The 16,948-nt window shown below is 42.3% G+C and overlaps 1 protein-coding gene across 1 annotated transcript in view; it reads left to right on the plus strand.

The window, feature by feature from the left end:
- Positions 1-9,222: 9,222 nt before the first annotated feature.
- nlgn3a (neuroligin 3a) overlaps positions 9,223-16,948 on the plus strand; it is an 89,941-nt gene continuing 82,215 nt past the window's right edge. Inside the window, exon 1 of the mRNA XM_054597165.1 lies at positions 9,223-9,742. Coding sequence (XP_054453140.1) covers positions 9,271-9,742 — 472 coding nt within the window. The 5' untranslated portion in view covers positions 9,223-9,270. The remainder of the gene's footprint in view (positions 9,743-16,948) is intronic.

Here is a 16,948-nt window from a genome sequence, read left to right on the forward strand (position 1 = left end):
AACATAATTCAAAATGCAGTGGATGAAAGCGGTGAATTACATGCACTCAGTGCAAGGCTTCACTGCTTTTTGAAATGGTGCATAGCTAAGTGTTGTCCTCAGGATGATCAGCTCTTCAAAGGCCTGGCTTTGTGTGGTTTATGAGGATACTTCTGTTTGTGCTTTGGTTTCTGTAATGGGAGTCGCGAGAATTTATTTTCTCCATTCCTGGCAAGAAATGTCCACCACATTGTAGACATTACTGTGCTGTAAATTACCCACATAATCCCAGTTTTAGATGTATATTGTATGCTATTAACTGCAAAGACGATCTAAATCACTTTATCATTCTTCTGGCCGGGAGGAATTGTTTTGTTCAGTTTAAATAATTGCCCTCCAATGTGCATTACTCTTACTTTCATATTTACAGTTGATACTGGCTCTGCAAATGATTATTCAGGTCTAAGACAACCGCATGGTCTCTTTAACCCCAGAGGAGAAGGTTCAATACTAGCCATAGGAGCTGATCCATCTATGATGTTATAATGCAGTGCCAATGAACTGTGTGCCCTGATTGTGAGAGATCAACTCCCTGTTGTAATTACCAGCCAGACCTCAATTAACTCACAGCAAACCTCCAGTTCAACTCTATATGTTTGTGACGTGTTAATAGCTGCTTTAAGCAAAATGTTTCCCCCACTCCCATCTCCCAGTCAGTTCCTTGGTGTGGCTGATCCACTTGGATCAATGTGCATTACACTGCATGTTCATATACATTACTTAAAATGACACACTTAATGCATTTAATACAGAGCTTAAATAATAAACAAACTATTTATCCTAAACAATACTCTCATTAATGCCAAACCCCAATCAATCAGTGTAATTGTTAAGTGTGTTTTCTTTTCAGGCAGTAACTTGTGATAACTGGCCAGGAAGCATTTTGTCCAAAGAAAACAGCAGGAGTAATACTCACCAGTACACATTTAAAGTGATTGTCATAAACTCTGATTGACTTTATATATGTAGTGCCATGCCAGGGCTGTTCAGGTTCCTTGCACTTGCCTGAATTTTATTAGGGATGCATCCCAGAAGGCTAAAAAATCCATCCTCCTTTCAACTGTAAGCCAGAAATTGATGTTAGTGCTGCCATGTTATACGTGCTGTCCTCACAGTGGAGGAGATGAGAGGAGCTGCTTGAAATATCTGCTGAATTCTCCTTGGTATGCTCGAGTGTATCCTCTCTAGGAATTCAATCATGTTCCACATGTGCTCACCATGTCCAATCAAATGTGTTGCCGCTTCACAGTTGTGGGATGATATGACCAACACCTAGGTACCACAACATACAGACAGGTATATATGTCAGTAAAGCTTACGTTGAAAATCAGCTGATCACAGATATTTATTTGAAAGCACGCCTGATGAAATGCTCTTTTGGATTTATTTCCCCAGTCGTCATGCTGAATATGAAACACACAGAAGCCATACAAATTCTGGTCTATTGTTCTTTAATTTGAATCCTTTTTCCCTCTAGTTTCTCATGAGCAATAGTCTTGTTAAAGTGGGGTCAAAGATGAAAAGGATAAAAAATGCAGCCAAGAGTAAGGGCGCTATCTTACACCCTACGTGAAGCGGTACACATCGCTGTCATTGCTAGTTTGCGCCCATGGGTGTTTTGGTCTAAAAAAAAAAGGAGGGTCTAAGGGCTTTGAAATGATTTTATTTCTTATTATTATTTTATTTTCTTGACATGGATTGACTCTATCTCTGAATCGGCCTGAATTGGCAAGATTAGGGCCAAACAGTAAATACTGTTTTTAGCCATTTTCCAACCATAACATTCTATAAATTTAGGAAGAAATGTCAAAATCAGCATAACAACAGCATTGATGTGTTTCATCATCATTTAGTTCATAGCTTAAAAACACATTGTAGTGTGAATTTACTCCTTAATTCAGCACTAGAGATGTTAATTGTTAACATATTTACCACCAAGAACATTTTTGATCAGTTACATATGTTTGTCATTATGTCAATATTCTGTATTAATTAATTGTGTTGTTGTTCAGCCTTTCAAAAAAAACATTTTCTCTGCAGAAAACTACTAATTTCTCTGATTTGCTGAATCTGCCATTAAAATAGCAATGCGCCAGCTGTCTACCCGTTAAAGGGGACTATTTTTATCTGCGACTGTACCTCCAGTGCTTGTTCATGTGGGAATGTTAGGTCCCTGTACATTTTAGAGTACTGTCTAGACCTGCTCTACATGAAAAGTGTCTCAAGAATTGTAATTTGACGCTTTAAAAATGTATTGATTTGAATAATCAATCTACAGCCATGCCAGCATCTCTGTGAGGTTATGCTTACACAGAGTTGCTTTGAGCTCAATGCAAAAGTCTGTATGCCAACTGTAATAACAAGCTGACTTTCAGCAGGTATATTGTTCAACATTTTCACAATCTTAGTTTAGCGTGTTATTATATTATCATTTGCCAAAATACTGAACAGAAAGTACAGCTGAGGCTGATAGGAATGTCATTAGTGTTGCAGGTATTTGGGTATAAATCATATAAGTACATTCAGATATTGGACAAATCAGAATTTTGACCTGATGACGGTGCTTGATAATGTCAGGGTATCAACAAAGTTATTACAGTTCATACTGTGGGGAATACAATTTTTTTTTCCAACATTGTCATGGCAATCCATCCCATTGTTGTCAAAATACTTTGCTAGATACCCCAAAAAACTCATGTCACCAGAGTCACCACCTGTAGAGCCAAACTGTCAGTGTGGACAAGAACATTCCCAAAATTGATAGTATATCTATGTGTAATTATAATGCAGAGATGTAACAACATTGCCTGCGTATTGTTAGATGAAATAGTTTGTGATGGATGTTGTGAAATCTGTAGAATTGAAGGCCATCGTCGCCTTGTGCTCTTCCCTTAGCAGCACTTTGGAGCTGCGTTGGCAGGGTGATAGAAATTGCACACAAAACACTTCGTCAAGAGAACAGATCCCATCTTGCAAACGGCATCTGTGTGAGGGTGGATAATGAGTATGCCGTGTGTAAAGCCTTAATGTGTTTACATACGGCTAGATTAGAGACGGACCCAATACTTGCCCCTGCGGTTTCTCAAAGAATCCCTGTGGGCTGCTTGAGTGATTAGCTACTTTGAGTTTTTTTCCAGTAGGAGTGTCTAGTGGGATGCTGCAGTGGATCGATAGGAGTTAGGATGATGAACTGTTGGGGAAATTTCTTTATTTTTTCTTTTTTCTTTAATGGTAGCTCCCCAGTCCTTTTCCATCTAATTGAGTCAGTTTGCTTTGATTAATATCCCTATACCCCCACATACTGTTCCACATATCGTATTACTGCCTCAACCGTATCTGACACTCAGAGGAATGCACGCCCGGTGAAGAGAAAAAGAAGCAATATAGGTGTAGGGACGGGCCACTGCCTCGACTTGCAGCTTCAGGACTTCTAGATCAAATCTGTCCCTATTATTTTAGTCACGAAGCGCAAACAGTTGTTTCAAGCACCGTCAGCAGTTAACAGAATTGCCATTATTTATTTGCTGTGCAGCCACAGAATTCATCTCAACACCTGGAATCTGTCTTTATTTGGCCTGCCAAGCTCACCTCTCCATGTTTCCTTGGCCGTTTGGCTGGTAATGATACTCGCGGCAGCATTTATCCAGCAGCCAGGAGAAGGGGCGGAGACAGGCGGCTGAGCAGGCGGCCACAGCGGCAGCGCCGTCATTCCTTACCATCTCCCTTTTGCTTCTTTAGAAATATGTCAGCAGCACCGCGGTGATTAGCAGGCAGAATGTGCTGCGTCTTTGTCCTTGATTTAATGCCAAATCTCCTAAGTAATAACGACTGCTCAGGCTCCAACTCTGAAGGAAAAAAAAAAAGGCGAGCAAAAGGAAGAGTGGGCCCTCATCGCTCACTATTATAGCGGCACTGGTTCCCAGCAGGGGCCTTATGAAGCCACAGTTTGATTTAACATTTTGTGATTGTTGTTTCTGAAACATGCCAATCTCCATGATTTAATATGGCGGGTTGTTGTTCGTCAAGCCCCTGGAGCTTATATGCAGAGCGTGCCTGTGAGAGGGGTTGTGCAGAATGTGTGTACATTCATTATTGATTTTTGCTATGATGAAACCCATGTTTGCCTATTTGAAATAAACACGTGTAAGCAGACAATTTACAGATATATTTTCCACATTATTGACACGCTGAGGCCAGAGAGCAATCCTATCATCAGCTGAGCTTGACACAAAATGGAGCCTTTGCACTGATGCAGATTGGTGTCTTTCTGGAGCACAAATGGGAGGTGAAGACACTAAATTAAGTTTTTGCCGTTGCCTTTCACATTTTAATGAGTTCAGCCGAGGTAACCGCCCGGGTACATAGGTTTCTATCTCCTGCTTCCTATCTTGTTGCCTGTCTCTTATCGTTTCTATAATGGCACTTTCAGCCTTTGTTATAATGTAACAGCACCAGAAGCATTTGTAATCAGTGATTACACTCTCTCAGGTCAGGACGGCTCACTTCATTTGAAGTTAGATGTTCCAGAGGACTAATGCAGCTTTGTGAATGCTTTTGTTGCGGTCCAGCTACTATAATAACACAGTGGGGAGAGTCAGAAACTCCATCTCCTCAGAACTCTTATTGGTTCCTTTTTTTAACAGAGTCCATTCAGCCTCTCTCTAAGGGATGTCAGGGCGTAGGAGTACATTTGGCTCTGTGCTCAGACTTTTATTGCGATGCAGAGATCTCTTCGTTGCAGGAGAACAAAGGGTCTTCTACAATAAGCGTACACGGCTGTGGGCTCGGACCAAAATAAAGAGGAATAAAATCTATGAATTCCTTCTAAATATGGGATCTGTATCAGGACAACTCACATGTGTTTTTGAATAATGATGAATAGGGATTGGACTGGCAGAATCTAACATGTCCTATAAATCAGGGACCAGAGAATATGGGGAGGATTTTGTTTAACGGCTTGTACTCGGTGGAGTGCCGTCCACCATTAAGGGCTAATAACCTCCCTTAGACTCAGCAAAGCACCCCTCTCTCCTCCTTCGCTCCTCCTTCTCTCCTCCCCCGCCTCCATCACCCCAGTTGTATTTATTATGGGCTGCAAGGCCACGGTGATGAGACGATCAATATTTCTGGGATGATGAGGGAGAACTCATGCAATCTCTCTCTCTCCCCCCTCTCTCTCTCTCTCTCTCTCTCTCTCTGTTCCTCCCTTGGCAGTGCTTCAGCAGGTAGAGAGATCAAAGCAGAGAGGACCTCTGAGATGCTGTTGGAGGGGAGACTGATGAAGTCCTCTGCGCTGTGTGTCCTCTAAACACACACACTCCATCACAGTGTCCTATGTCCTTGCTGTGTCCTGATTTAAAAGTTTGACCTGATGTAGTTTATCTCGACTAGAATTAGTGTCTCTACAGTTCTAGGACTTAAATGTTCTAGTTTGGGAAGTGTTTACCCCCATTCTGTGTTCATTTTTGTTTTGTTTTACAAAAGCACGCACATCCAGACAAAAAAGAATAGGTGCTAAACAGAGAACATGTAAGAGAAAAGAGTCTTCACATTAGATAATCTTCCCGTGAACTAATATTTAATTACTGCCACGTGACTTTTTCGACCGTTCCCTGACGAAGTTCTTGATGTCAGGGCAAGGTTCAACATTTGTTTTTATAGTTTTTCACCTAAATTGGAATAAACTTCCTGACTGAGGTTATCATAGTTAATGCATGAAAGGGTTTTAAACTTTATTCTCAATGGGACTGAACATAGAAACATAAGACTCTCAACCTGATGGTGCAACAATCCTATTTATATCTGTAATTGCTGTCATTATATCAAATTTGTTTCTGAGAAATCCTGTTTTTTCCACAATTTTGGCATAAAACAGGTCAAAACATTACAATACCTGAGAGCATTGGCTGCTGTAGTCGCGAAGAGGAGGCCAGTCTGAGGCACGAATCAGAGCAGCAGCACATTCAAAATGTTTCGTAAAAGTTAAGTTAGGAGTGAATTCATTTAAGCTTCAGATTGTGTTTTCAGTTTTCTTAATACAATAATATTTAGCTTCCACAGAATTGTAAGCTCGATCATTGGATGTTTCTTGCTAAAATGTACCTTGGGAGTCCATGTTAACTTTTCCCTCTACGTTTTTATGTACACAGGGTTGTACCTTCGACTTTCGATCAAAGAACCAGATGTGTTTTAATCTCTTGTTACTAATGATTTTAACTGGAGAATTTCATGCTGACTATGAGAAAAATGTATTGGACTTTTACTACCAAAACCAGCTTCATGATCATTTTATAGTTTACAGTCCTGTTGAATTGTATTGCATTATGCTGAAAGGTTATCCAATATTTAGTCACTGATATAAGGAGAATAGGTTTTTGATAGAAATGGAGTGGATGCAAATGGGTGGACAAAACTATTAGAAAACCCTCATTATAAGGCAATATAATTCAACAGCACAACAAACTGCAGCTTTTAAAATGACCATAAAGTTTAATCAACGCTTCGCTAAAACGGTTCCAACAAAACCTAAACATTACTGTATAACCTTCATATTGGTGTGATTTATTGCAGGACTGTTGTATTAAACATAATTAGTCAGGTGTAGCCAATAAACTGGCAACAGAGTGCTACATATGGTTTATATATTACTGGATGTGTTTTGTGGCGTTTGTAAGTGTTTTCTTGTAAAGGTCCATCCAGGTTCAAGCGTTTCACTCTGGCAGAGGCTATAAATGTGGTTGCATGTGGCGCTGGTCGATGCAATACGTCTTTAACAATATATTTATTTTTTAACAATATAGTTCATATAGTACTTGAAGGTGGGGATATGGCAGTAGAGTCTTCTAGGTTTTCCGCTCCTGCTACAGGGACCCCAGTGAGCACCGAGGGGACTTTGTCAGTGTGACTTTTCTGCATTTCCAAGCCTTTGCCAGCCCTTGGCCCCCAGCAATGCATGCCTTTTAGTCCCTGGATTGGATATGGATGGCTTTTCATGTATTATGACTTAGCAGGTGCTCGGCCTCTGAGAGGCTCTGAGCAGAATAGTCCACCACACACATTTCATTTGCAAAAAGTATCAGTGAAGGTGGGCTCATCCGCAGTATTTACAAAATGTACTGTATGTGCGGGCTTCCATGTACAACTTCCACCGGCGGGCTTCCTGTTGATCAACGTCTGCGGCAAATGGGAAAGCTGCCTGGCGATAACAGCACCTCCAGGAACGTCGGGATTGCTTTCCATCAGTGGTTAGTGGCCCTCCAACGGCTGCTGATACATTATAAATCATTTACACAGTCATTTTGGAATGCAATATCCTCCTCTAAATGCTGGCTTTTCTTCTCCATTGTTATTAGAGCGAATACTGCAGTAGCTGCACTAGGCTGAGGGGAACCCTAAGCCCCAGAAATTGAAAATTGATCAGGCAGTGTGGGAAGGTGTTGTCACTGGCACCACAGGTTCACCCTGGGACTGTTGAATAGCATTTACAGCACTGTCGCTGAGGTATCTGTGCTGCCTGTAGCTACATCCTCCCTTCTCCTGTTCATCCCAAAAAAGAGATATGTTGTAGGAGCAAGCAAGGGAGATGACATTTAAAATCGACCTTGTTTGCTGCTTGAAATTAAGCAGTGTATGGCTTTTTTATCATGGTATTATGTGCCTGCGTATGACTCTTGCTGATGGGTTTTAGCAGTGCTTTTCCTATAAATGTAGATAATCTTAAAGGAGTATCCATTCCTCATGTGTTTTCAATGGAATGTGATGGGGGACATTTGACTCATTCAGACTGCAGAATTCTCATATTTGCTAGAGATGCACTTTTAGATCTATTTTTTCACTGTCCCCCATCACTTCCATTGGAAGCATGCTAAGCCAAGTTCACACTACATGACTCTCAAAGTCGTCCGATCGCTGTAATGTTCACACTACACATGCTGTCTTGTACCAGGGACTCTTTAAGTCGTTGTGGTTTTAACACTACATGACTGACCGGCAACAGAAGGTCACACATTACAAGATCTTTCACCAGGAGGAATCCCTATCAAGTATGTCTGGCCTCCAAACTATGTTTTATCACAAAGAAAAAGCACAAGAAGTTGAGTCGTTGTTGATGATGTTGTTGTCAGCACATGTGTTCACTTGATTTGCTGGTCCCACATGTATTTATTATGTCCCATGTAGATCAGTCACCGTGCTATGTGTTATGCAAACATCCAACACCCTTATGGGCAACTTTAGTCCATGTTGCAAAACATCCAGTTAGGGTTCCTATTGTTTCAGGCCACCACTTTGCCAGGGTTCCCCTCAACCCGTGTCCCGTGCTCTCATTGGCTGTAGCTCCCCAACAGGTCCAGATGCTCAGCATGGTAAATATGTGGAATGTGTCTGCTATGCATCTTTGAACAGTTCACACATAGCGTTGGAGCACCGAGCAAATGCAGATTTGACTTTCATCTGGGGCTTTTGTCCAGGAGTTCAAAAAAACAGTTGGCAAGCAGAAAATCCGGGCTTAATTTGTGTAGCGTGATCTAGGCATAAAGAGGGGATCTTTTAATGTTCAATATCCACAGGAGGAAATATTACAGTAAACCTTTTTTAGTGTTCAAACTGCCATCTGACGTTTGTTTTATCACAGAGGAAATATTGTTAACCTATCCTTTAAATATTACCATAAACGTTGGCCTTTTGGAGTAGAGAATAATTACCCACTGTCGGTTGATGCCTTCAACATTTCACTTGTCCTAACGGCATTATTAGGAGCATCTCGACAAGTTGCCCGGCAGTTAATTGCAATATCGAAGTCAAAGGCATCATCTTGATTATGTGGATTGATGATAGCACTGAGAGCTCTGTCATGTTTATGTGGGCTGTTTTATGTCATACGAGGGAAGAAGAGCTCCACAAGTCAATAAAAATGACTGAAAATGGTAGCTGCAAACCGGTGGGCTGTCAGGGAAATGTCATTAATTTTCCTGTCCTCTTCTCTTGCAGCACGGGATAGAAGATCTGACGAGCGAAGAGTGGACAGTGAATGAGGAACTCGCTGCGGAGAAGATCTGCGTAACTGTGACTGCTTCTCCTCGTCTGCAGGCCGGCGGGCTCCAGTATCCCAGCTGATGACTGTCCCTCAGGTGGCGGGACTGCAGGGCTGAGCGGGAAGTTTTTTTTTCGCTGAGGGGGGGTCGCCCCGGCTTGTATGTTGGTCCTTTACAGTCGCACTCGCTCTCGAGGACCATGTGGTTTTCTCCAAGGAGAGGTCGTCTCCCCTCGCAGAACTGGCCCGGTGCCCGCAGCTGCACCACTATCAACGTGTCCTTGTGGGTGTTGAGTTTTTGTTGGTGCTTTCCGGCCGTGAGAGGTCAGAACTACCACCCCACTGTGAACACGCAGTATGGGAAACTGCGAGGGGTGAGGGTGCCCCTGCCCAGTGAGATTCTTGGGCCCGTGGACCAGTATCTGGGGGTTCCATACGCCGCCTCCCCAGTGGGAGAAAAACGCTTCTTGCCCCCGGAGCCTCCTTCCTCCTGGTCAGGGATCAAGAACGCCACTCACTTTGCTCCCGTCTGCCCCCAAAATATCCACAACGCTGTGCCGGAGATCATGATGCCTATATGGTTCACCTTCAACCTGGATATAGTTACTACGTACATACAGGATCAACACGAGGATTGTCTTTATCTAAACATCTATGTTCCAACAGAGGATGGTGAGTGCGTCGGGTAAACAGGATGAAACCAAACCTCTCCTCCTACTACTACTACTACTACTGTCTCTTGCCTCCTTCTCGCTCTGTCTTTCCCTCTTCAATTTTGTGTCACCTCTGTATTTTGCGCGGAGCATGACCTGTTGTCTGGCGCATGCTGTGTCTGTGTCCATCATCTCAACCTCCCATCTTGACTTGATCCTTCATTTAGTCTTTTCATCAACTCTCCCTTTCCATGCCACTGTTAGAGGTTCCTCTTTTGATGACTAAAGGACTTATTAATATGACAAAAAGAAAGAAAAAAAAGAAATCTAATCATAGAAAGAGCAGATTGGAAGTACTTGGTGCACCGTCCTACCCTCACTGTCTTGACTGTTCTGGGGATATTAGCCATTAGCGATTAGTAGCCTGCCTCATAAGTGAATGATCTACTACTGTAGGGTTGGTGAAATATTCTGTCTGGTACACGAGAGGCCTGTGGCATCAGCCTGACCTATGTAAGACCCTTTACTCTCCTTGCTTCATCCAGTTTGTCCTTGCACAAAGCTGAAAGCAAGAGCAGGTTTTGTGCAAAAGGCAAACAATAGATTGGGCTCCACTGTGACTAAAAGTCTCACAAGTTTCAGATCTCTTGATGTTGACTCTTTTTAAATAGCCCCCATTATTTCACCACTTGAAGGAGACCCACACAGGGAAAAAAAAAGGCTTGAAATGTTAAGTGCTCTGAGAATCAAATGGGCAATGTCAAATAACACTCTCACTTATCAGATTACGATGTGAACTGCAAAACTTTGGAAATCTAGCCTCTCTGCCTACTGTGTGGCTGTAATGGGTCTTAAATAGAAGTGCATGTGAATATGGGCTTCCTGTGTCCCAGGATGCAGCAAATTCATTCCACCATTTTGGAATATTTCTGCAGCAACACCCCAGTTACTCGCTCAACAGGTCTTCTGTTGTTGTTCTTGTTGTTGATGATGACTGGGAGGGTGGGAGGAGGGGGTGAAGAGGGTGAAAGGGGTGAAGAGTTGGGGGGGGGGGGGGATCTGACTCAGTCTGAGTTGTTGCATGTCACATGCAATCTTTTCCAGAGTTCTCTGTTATTTTGTAGTTTTTCCATTCATTTTACAGTCAAAAGAATATCCAAGGAATGTGCCAGGAAACCCAACAAGAAAATGTGTAGAAAAGGAGGTATGTAAAAGAAAAAAAAGAAAAAGAGAAAGAGAAAGCCAACACGGAACGAAAGCGAGGAATTGAGAGAGTGAAAAAGAGAGGAGAGTGATGGGTGCATCCTTCCAAAGCCGCCAATATCACCACCTGTCAACTCCCAAACCAAAAGTGCTAATTGGGATGAACGTGGGACTTGTGACTCAGATCAACCTTGACATGAGTGTGAAAGATGAGCGAGTGGTCGTGTTGCACGTGTGCGCATGCTGAAGTGTGCTTTTGCGATGAGTGTGTGTCAAGGAGCGAAAATGCAGGTCTCTAAATAAATAATGACGCTTTGTCAAATAATAGACCATGATGTCTCAGAATAACATCTATTTTAATTCTTTATTTTTTACATGATTGTATGGCTTGTTCGTGTTTAAAGTGTAATCATCTTTAAATGAAATACAACTGTTGATTAAATCAGAGGCATAAGTGCTGCTTTGAAACACTAGAAGATAAAAAATTGACTTTGTATGCAAAGAACTTAAGTCATGTTTCAGACGGCTCTGACAGCACTGAAGACACCAGCTTATTGGAAGTATTTGTCAAGCATGACACCTGAAAGCGTCGGAGCCTCAGCCGTTGATTAAATTTACACTAAAAAGTGGAGGGCCACCTCTCTCTAGAATTTACGATTCACAATTGTTCAAATAGGGGCTGGTGGGGTATTTTATTGGCAGGACAGCTTTCATCTATCCATGTGGAAAATGTTCCAACACACAGTCACGGAGAAACGCAGTCCAATTTCATTAGCAGCAGCTCAAAATCTCACTGTTGGTAACAACAGAGAGCTAATTCTCTCAGCCTGCCTGTAGGCAATGGAGGACCTTACGAGTAGCCTTAATACTAAAAGCATATCTCGCTCCACAGTAAAGTCTCTGTTTGAGCCTCTGCTGTTGATTTCCATGCAGACAGGAGGCAGCTATTGGCCGCACTCTGTGCTCTCATACATTCTGCTTTGGTAAACCAATTTTTCTTTTTAGAGAAAGACTGGCCCTCCAGGCACATCTGCTTCCGAATTAGTCCCAGTTGTGGAATATAAACAGAAATATCTTTTTAATATTCCCTTTCCACTCGGAATTTTTCAATTATCTCCCCCATGTTTGGTAATGAGAAAATGGTTTATCACAAGTTTTATATGTTGGTTTTGTGACACATTATTGTGTGGAAAAATGATTGTTGCATGGTTTCCTCTGTTGCTTTAAACACAAATGTTGCAGGAAACGGTCTTTTTTATTTCAATTGCACCGTTTTTTAAACTGCTCCTACTAATCTTGGCTTATGTTGAATTAGCAGTGCAAATGAAGAATTATTTATCCTTCTTAGGCAAAGCAAGCTCTCACTTACACTTTGGTTTTGGTTAAATGTTTCCAACTAGAAAGTTAAATTTATGTTTGACAAAAACGACCTCTCTCGTTAAATATTTAATAGTTGAATCAGATCCATAAAGTTGGTAATAAAATAAGGGGTTCATGTTTCCTATTTAAAGTTTTGCAATGCTTTCAGTAGAGACTTGTATACGGCAGTAGAGTCATACACACACTGTGCTTATTCAGTACTAATAACACCTCCACTACCAATTCTACAATTTGTGTATCCATGAATGTACTTTCTCAGGAGTATGGCATTTGACCGTTGATGAATCGGTTGTGTTTGTTGCCAAGCAACAGTATGCAGTTGTGACAGGAGCAGCGTAAATAGTCCTCTTACCTAACGTGAAGCACCTTTGTTGCACTGGTGATGCTTATCAAGTGAGAAAAAAAACTGTATGTCACCCACGTACCTTGTAAAATGCATCACACAAGATTCTTCTGTTTTTTGAGAGAAAACGGCAGTATGCAAGTATTTGTACAGTGTAGCGCTTGTGTAAATCTAGACGAATGGTGGTAAGGATATATATATGTAGAATTTGGTTTTAAAGAAATAATCCTCATCTCACTTAGAGATTGAAAATTGTTAAGAATGTCTGCCTTATAGATATTGTGCTATTACCATCCCACTGGGCATTGTGAAGCCACTTAATGCGCTGATATCAAAGATGTGGATCATTTTCCTCCATTAAACAGGAGGAAAGCTCTTAAACCGCACAGTGGTGCCCGGACAAAAGATCAAAGACTCATTCAGAAAATAATGGAAGGCTCAAGACAAAATTATAGTAGATGTAACTGTTTTCACTGGCTGGTTGGTATTCAGAGCTAGGGGTTGTTGTGCGGCTAATTTAGCTTCTGCAAAGTCAACAGAGCACTGCTCTTTGTTCAGAAACAAATTGATGTTTGCACTGACTAAAATGCAATTTTAGAGAATGGCTCTACATTCCCCCTGCTAGACTAGTGCGGCACTGCGTGTCCAAGATGTTCTCGCAGGTAGTCTAATTCGAAAGATCAGCGCCGTAGCCCACTGCTCCCTCTGAAGAGGCCTTATAGTGTGCACACAGGGCACAGAGCAGCAGACACTGGAGCCTCGGTTTTATCACTCAGTCATTTTCTCTTCTCTGAGTCGGAGTGAATGGAGTGAAGAGAGGGGTAATGATGTGCAGGGACACAGCTAAGCACTATTCAGCCTCAAAGTGCTGGATTGGCTCGAGACGGGTCAATTCTGCGAGGACGAACCCTGATGAGGTCAATCGTTATCTCTAAAAAAGGTTTACATTGTGAAGTTGATTGACAGATTTTAAAAGAGAACTGTAAATTCCAACGCTGTGAGATACCCTTATTGACGTTCCGGTGATGAGGTGCGCTCACTGTGCTGCACGCTGCCTGTTTATGCAATATGAAGAAAAAAATCTGCTCGGTTTTACATCATGTCTCTTTCACCGCCCGTAGCCCTCTTGTAAAAAATGTCCTAAGAGTCCTTCACCCTGTTCTCTCTGAATAACACAGCCTCCGAGAGACACTCTGAGTTCACACTTCCTGACTCCTAAATTCATCCCTCATCATGAGTCTATTTGAGATAAGTGCAACAAAATCTGTTGTACATTTTGGCTTGATTTGGACCACTCAAATATCATTCTTATGCAGCCCTCACAGGCAGCAGGCTGCCATGTGTTACGCAGCTCGGTGCCAGAACTGAGCAGCCCCATCATTTGCCAAACCTTTAGATTAAGCATCCCAGAGCAGAAACACTGGACATTTTTCCATCTTAACAGATGACCTCCAGATGCTAGAGAGCTGTGAAAGAAAAGGGGCTCCAATCCTGGTGAGACTGCGTCTGGGCCATGGCAGTCGGTAACACACCGTGGTAATCCCGTTGGTTGGCCGACTCAACCCTGCCGCAGGGAAGGAGGGGCTGCTCCCCGAGTGCTGCCGAGGAAATCTGTACGCCAAGCAGACAGCACAAAAAAACTTTCCAAGAGGACGAGAACAAATATTGGCTTGTGTGATTTGAAAACAGAGCAGATGTCGGCTTTTGTTTGACAGAAAATGACTTCCACGGTCTCCTTTGATCATCTATCTGGGACAGTTTATGACCCCAGCTAGCGAGGGCTGTAACCGGCCGGTGGCAGATCCAGTCACTAACTTGAGATGCAAGACGCGACCTAAGCAGGAAGTCCCTATTCAGAAGCCACATGCCGCTGTGCTGTGCAGCTTCCCCAGTCAATCCAAGGCTCAATATCTCTCTTGTTTATCCAAACTAAAAAGGAATAGAGGACACAGCCTGTGGGGTCTTAAAGCCCTGTTAAATTGTAAACACAATTTATTTGTTGATTCTGGTATCTCTGTTAGCTTAGAGCCAGGTTCTACTCTAATTTTCTCCTGTAAATTGACTTAACAAATCTGTCATTTTATGGCTGCACTATAACATGCATCATTTTACACAAATCCTATTAAAATTCTGTCTAATATATTTGGTATCTTTGGGATTTGGGGCATTTGGCATGGAGTACTGAGTTGACTTGTAAACAAATAAAAGTCATCTATACATTTTAGTATTTCTCATTGAAATGCATTGTTTGCATCCGTGAGGTTCAACACATGTTTGGAGAACAATTGCGCATTGATTTTTTTTTTCATATTTTAAATTGTGGAACATTAACATCCATGTTTGCTTGCTTACAGTACACTTCTTCACTGCCTTTGGCGACTTTTCCTGGTGTGTTACTGCCACCGACTGTGTTGAAGGCTACATACCTGCATTGTTCTGGCTTTCAACAGCGGAAATGCATCGGAAATCAGTAATGATGCACACAGTATTCAACTGTGGTGCAGCAGCTACTTAAATCACTGTTTTGTCTTACAGAAGATTAAGGAGCCGAAAGCCTGGTGCGTCTTGATTGTTTCTGTAAGATATTTGTGCAGTGTAGTCTTTTTTCTTTTCCTAATATGGGGAATAAATGGTTCATTAGGGATCTAGAACAGAGGTAAGAGGCCCCGGTGTGATCGGCTGCCACCGTACCCAGAAGCCTGTGGTCTCTGTTAAACATGTCTCTTTCCATTATCGAGCTGTAGACAGAAAGACAACTTGGCTGCCTTCTGTGTTTTTTTTTTGTATTTTGGGAACAGCTGAGGCGCAGTGTGAGTTTTGGCTGTCCTTTACTGCAGGATTACAGCCTCCTTAACCTTTTAGCTGCATTCTCCATCATTCTCTCTTATGTGTCCCTCCCAAGCTGTTCCTTAACCTCTACACTGGGAGACGGATCGAGAGCGATAGAGAGAGAGAGAGAGAGAGAGAGAGAGCAGAGAGAGAGAGCAGAGAGACAGGAAGAGAGACGGATCCGGGCATTCTGAAAGAGAAAAATGGCCACCTGAGGATTAGAGACTGAATATAACTGCTCTAAATTGTCAAGGCTGCAACATTTCACATTTCACTAAGTCCCTTTCCACATTCTGACCTTTCTGATATTTAACTCTAAGGCCCATCTATTGTCAGCGAACCTTTTTCCAGCAAAGGGAAGGCAGTTAACATTCAGCCATTCCACGATGTATTGAGTGAATTTTGGATTCATTCAAGGAGTCTCTCGGGTCTCACAGCACTCTATATCTCTATGTGTGTGTGTGTGTGTGTGTGTGTGTGTGTGTGTGTGTGTGTGTGTGTGTGTGTGTGTGTGTGTGTGTTGTGTGTGTGTGTTTATTCTTTGGTTTAAAATTCTACAGCCAAATACTTGTGTCTTTATGTTTGGAATTCTATCCTGCTGAAATGTTAAGCTTTAACAGACTTTATGTAACGAGTAAGCCCACCAAACGCTGGTCTCTTTGAACCTGATTTGATAAATGCAACAGGTTTCTATTTTGCTTGTCGAGGAACATGAATAAAAGCTGTTATTCTAGATGCCGCCTGTTTTTGAAGAGATGCGAATGTCAACTCATGGAGGCCGGCTATGCAAAGAAACTTGTGTCAATTCCTTGTAGTTTGATTTTAATGTCACACCCTTTCACTGTGGCGTCACTTTAAAAGAGTCAAGGTCAAATGTAGGCTTTTTTTGCTGATTCGCTGAGGGTGTTACGTTTGAAGCTCTTATTATAGATCCGGCATTTGACACTCACACAGGCTCACAGACAACACAATTCAAAGTGGCAGAGCTTTCCTGTCGACACCTGCCATCCAATCTATGCCTGTCTGAAGCACTCGATAGCACCACTGTTTCGCCATGTCAACGGCACAGGGAAAAATAATAGAATAACCGTGATCTCTAACAAGCCATAAAGAAGCCTGTTTCAGCAGGTGAGGCACCTTTGTTTGGGTGCTGGCTGTTATTCTGCTAAACCATTTTTGAATGTTCCCTTGAAGCCCCCATGAGAGAGACATGACACCTGATAGCTTTCAGGGAGAATGAGTTGTATTTGTCGCCTGCAGCTGACCCCAGATTCACTCTTTTTTTTAGGAACAAGCTTTTTTTTCGCCTGCCGTTCTGCCCCGCTATTTTTGTTGATTTGCTGCTGTGTCGGCCATGTTCGTACACTCCTCTTGGATACGTGCTTACAATCTGGCAGAGTGGTCGGTACATTTTTAAAGCGGTTGATGCCCAGAGATGACCTAAACACAACACAATAAAGAAAGTACAGG

The sequence above is a fragment of the Anoplopoma fimbria genome, chromosome 4, assembly GCF_027596085.1.
Source record: "Anoplopoma fimbria isolate UVic2021 breed Golden Eagle Sablefish chromosome 4, Afim_UVic_2022, whole genome shotgun sequence".
Classification (NCBI taxonomy): Eukaryota; Metazoa; Chordata; class Actinopteri; order Perciformes; family Anoplopomatidae; genus Anoplopoma; species Anoplopoma fimbria.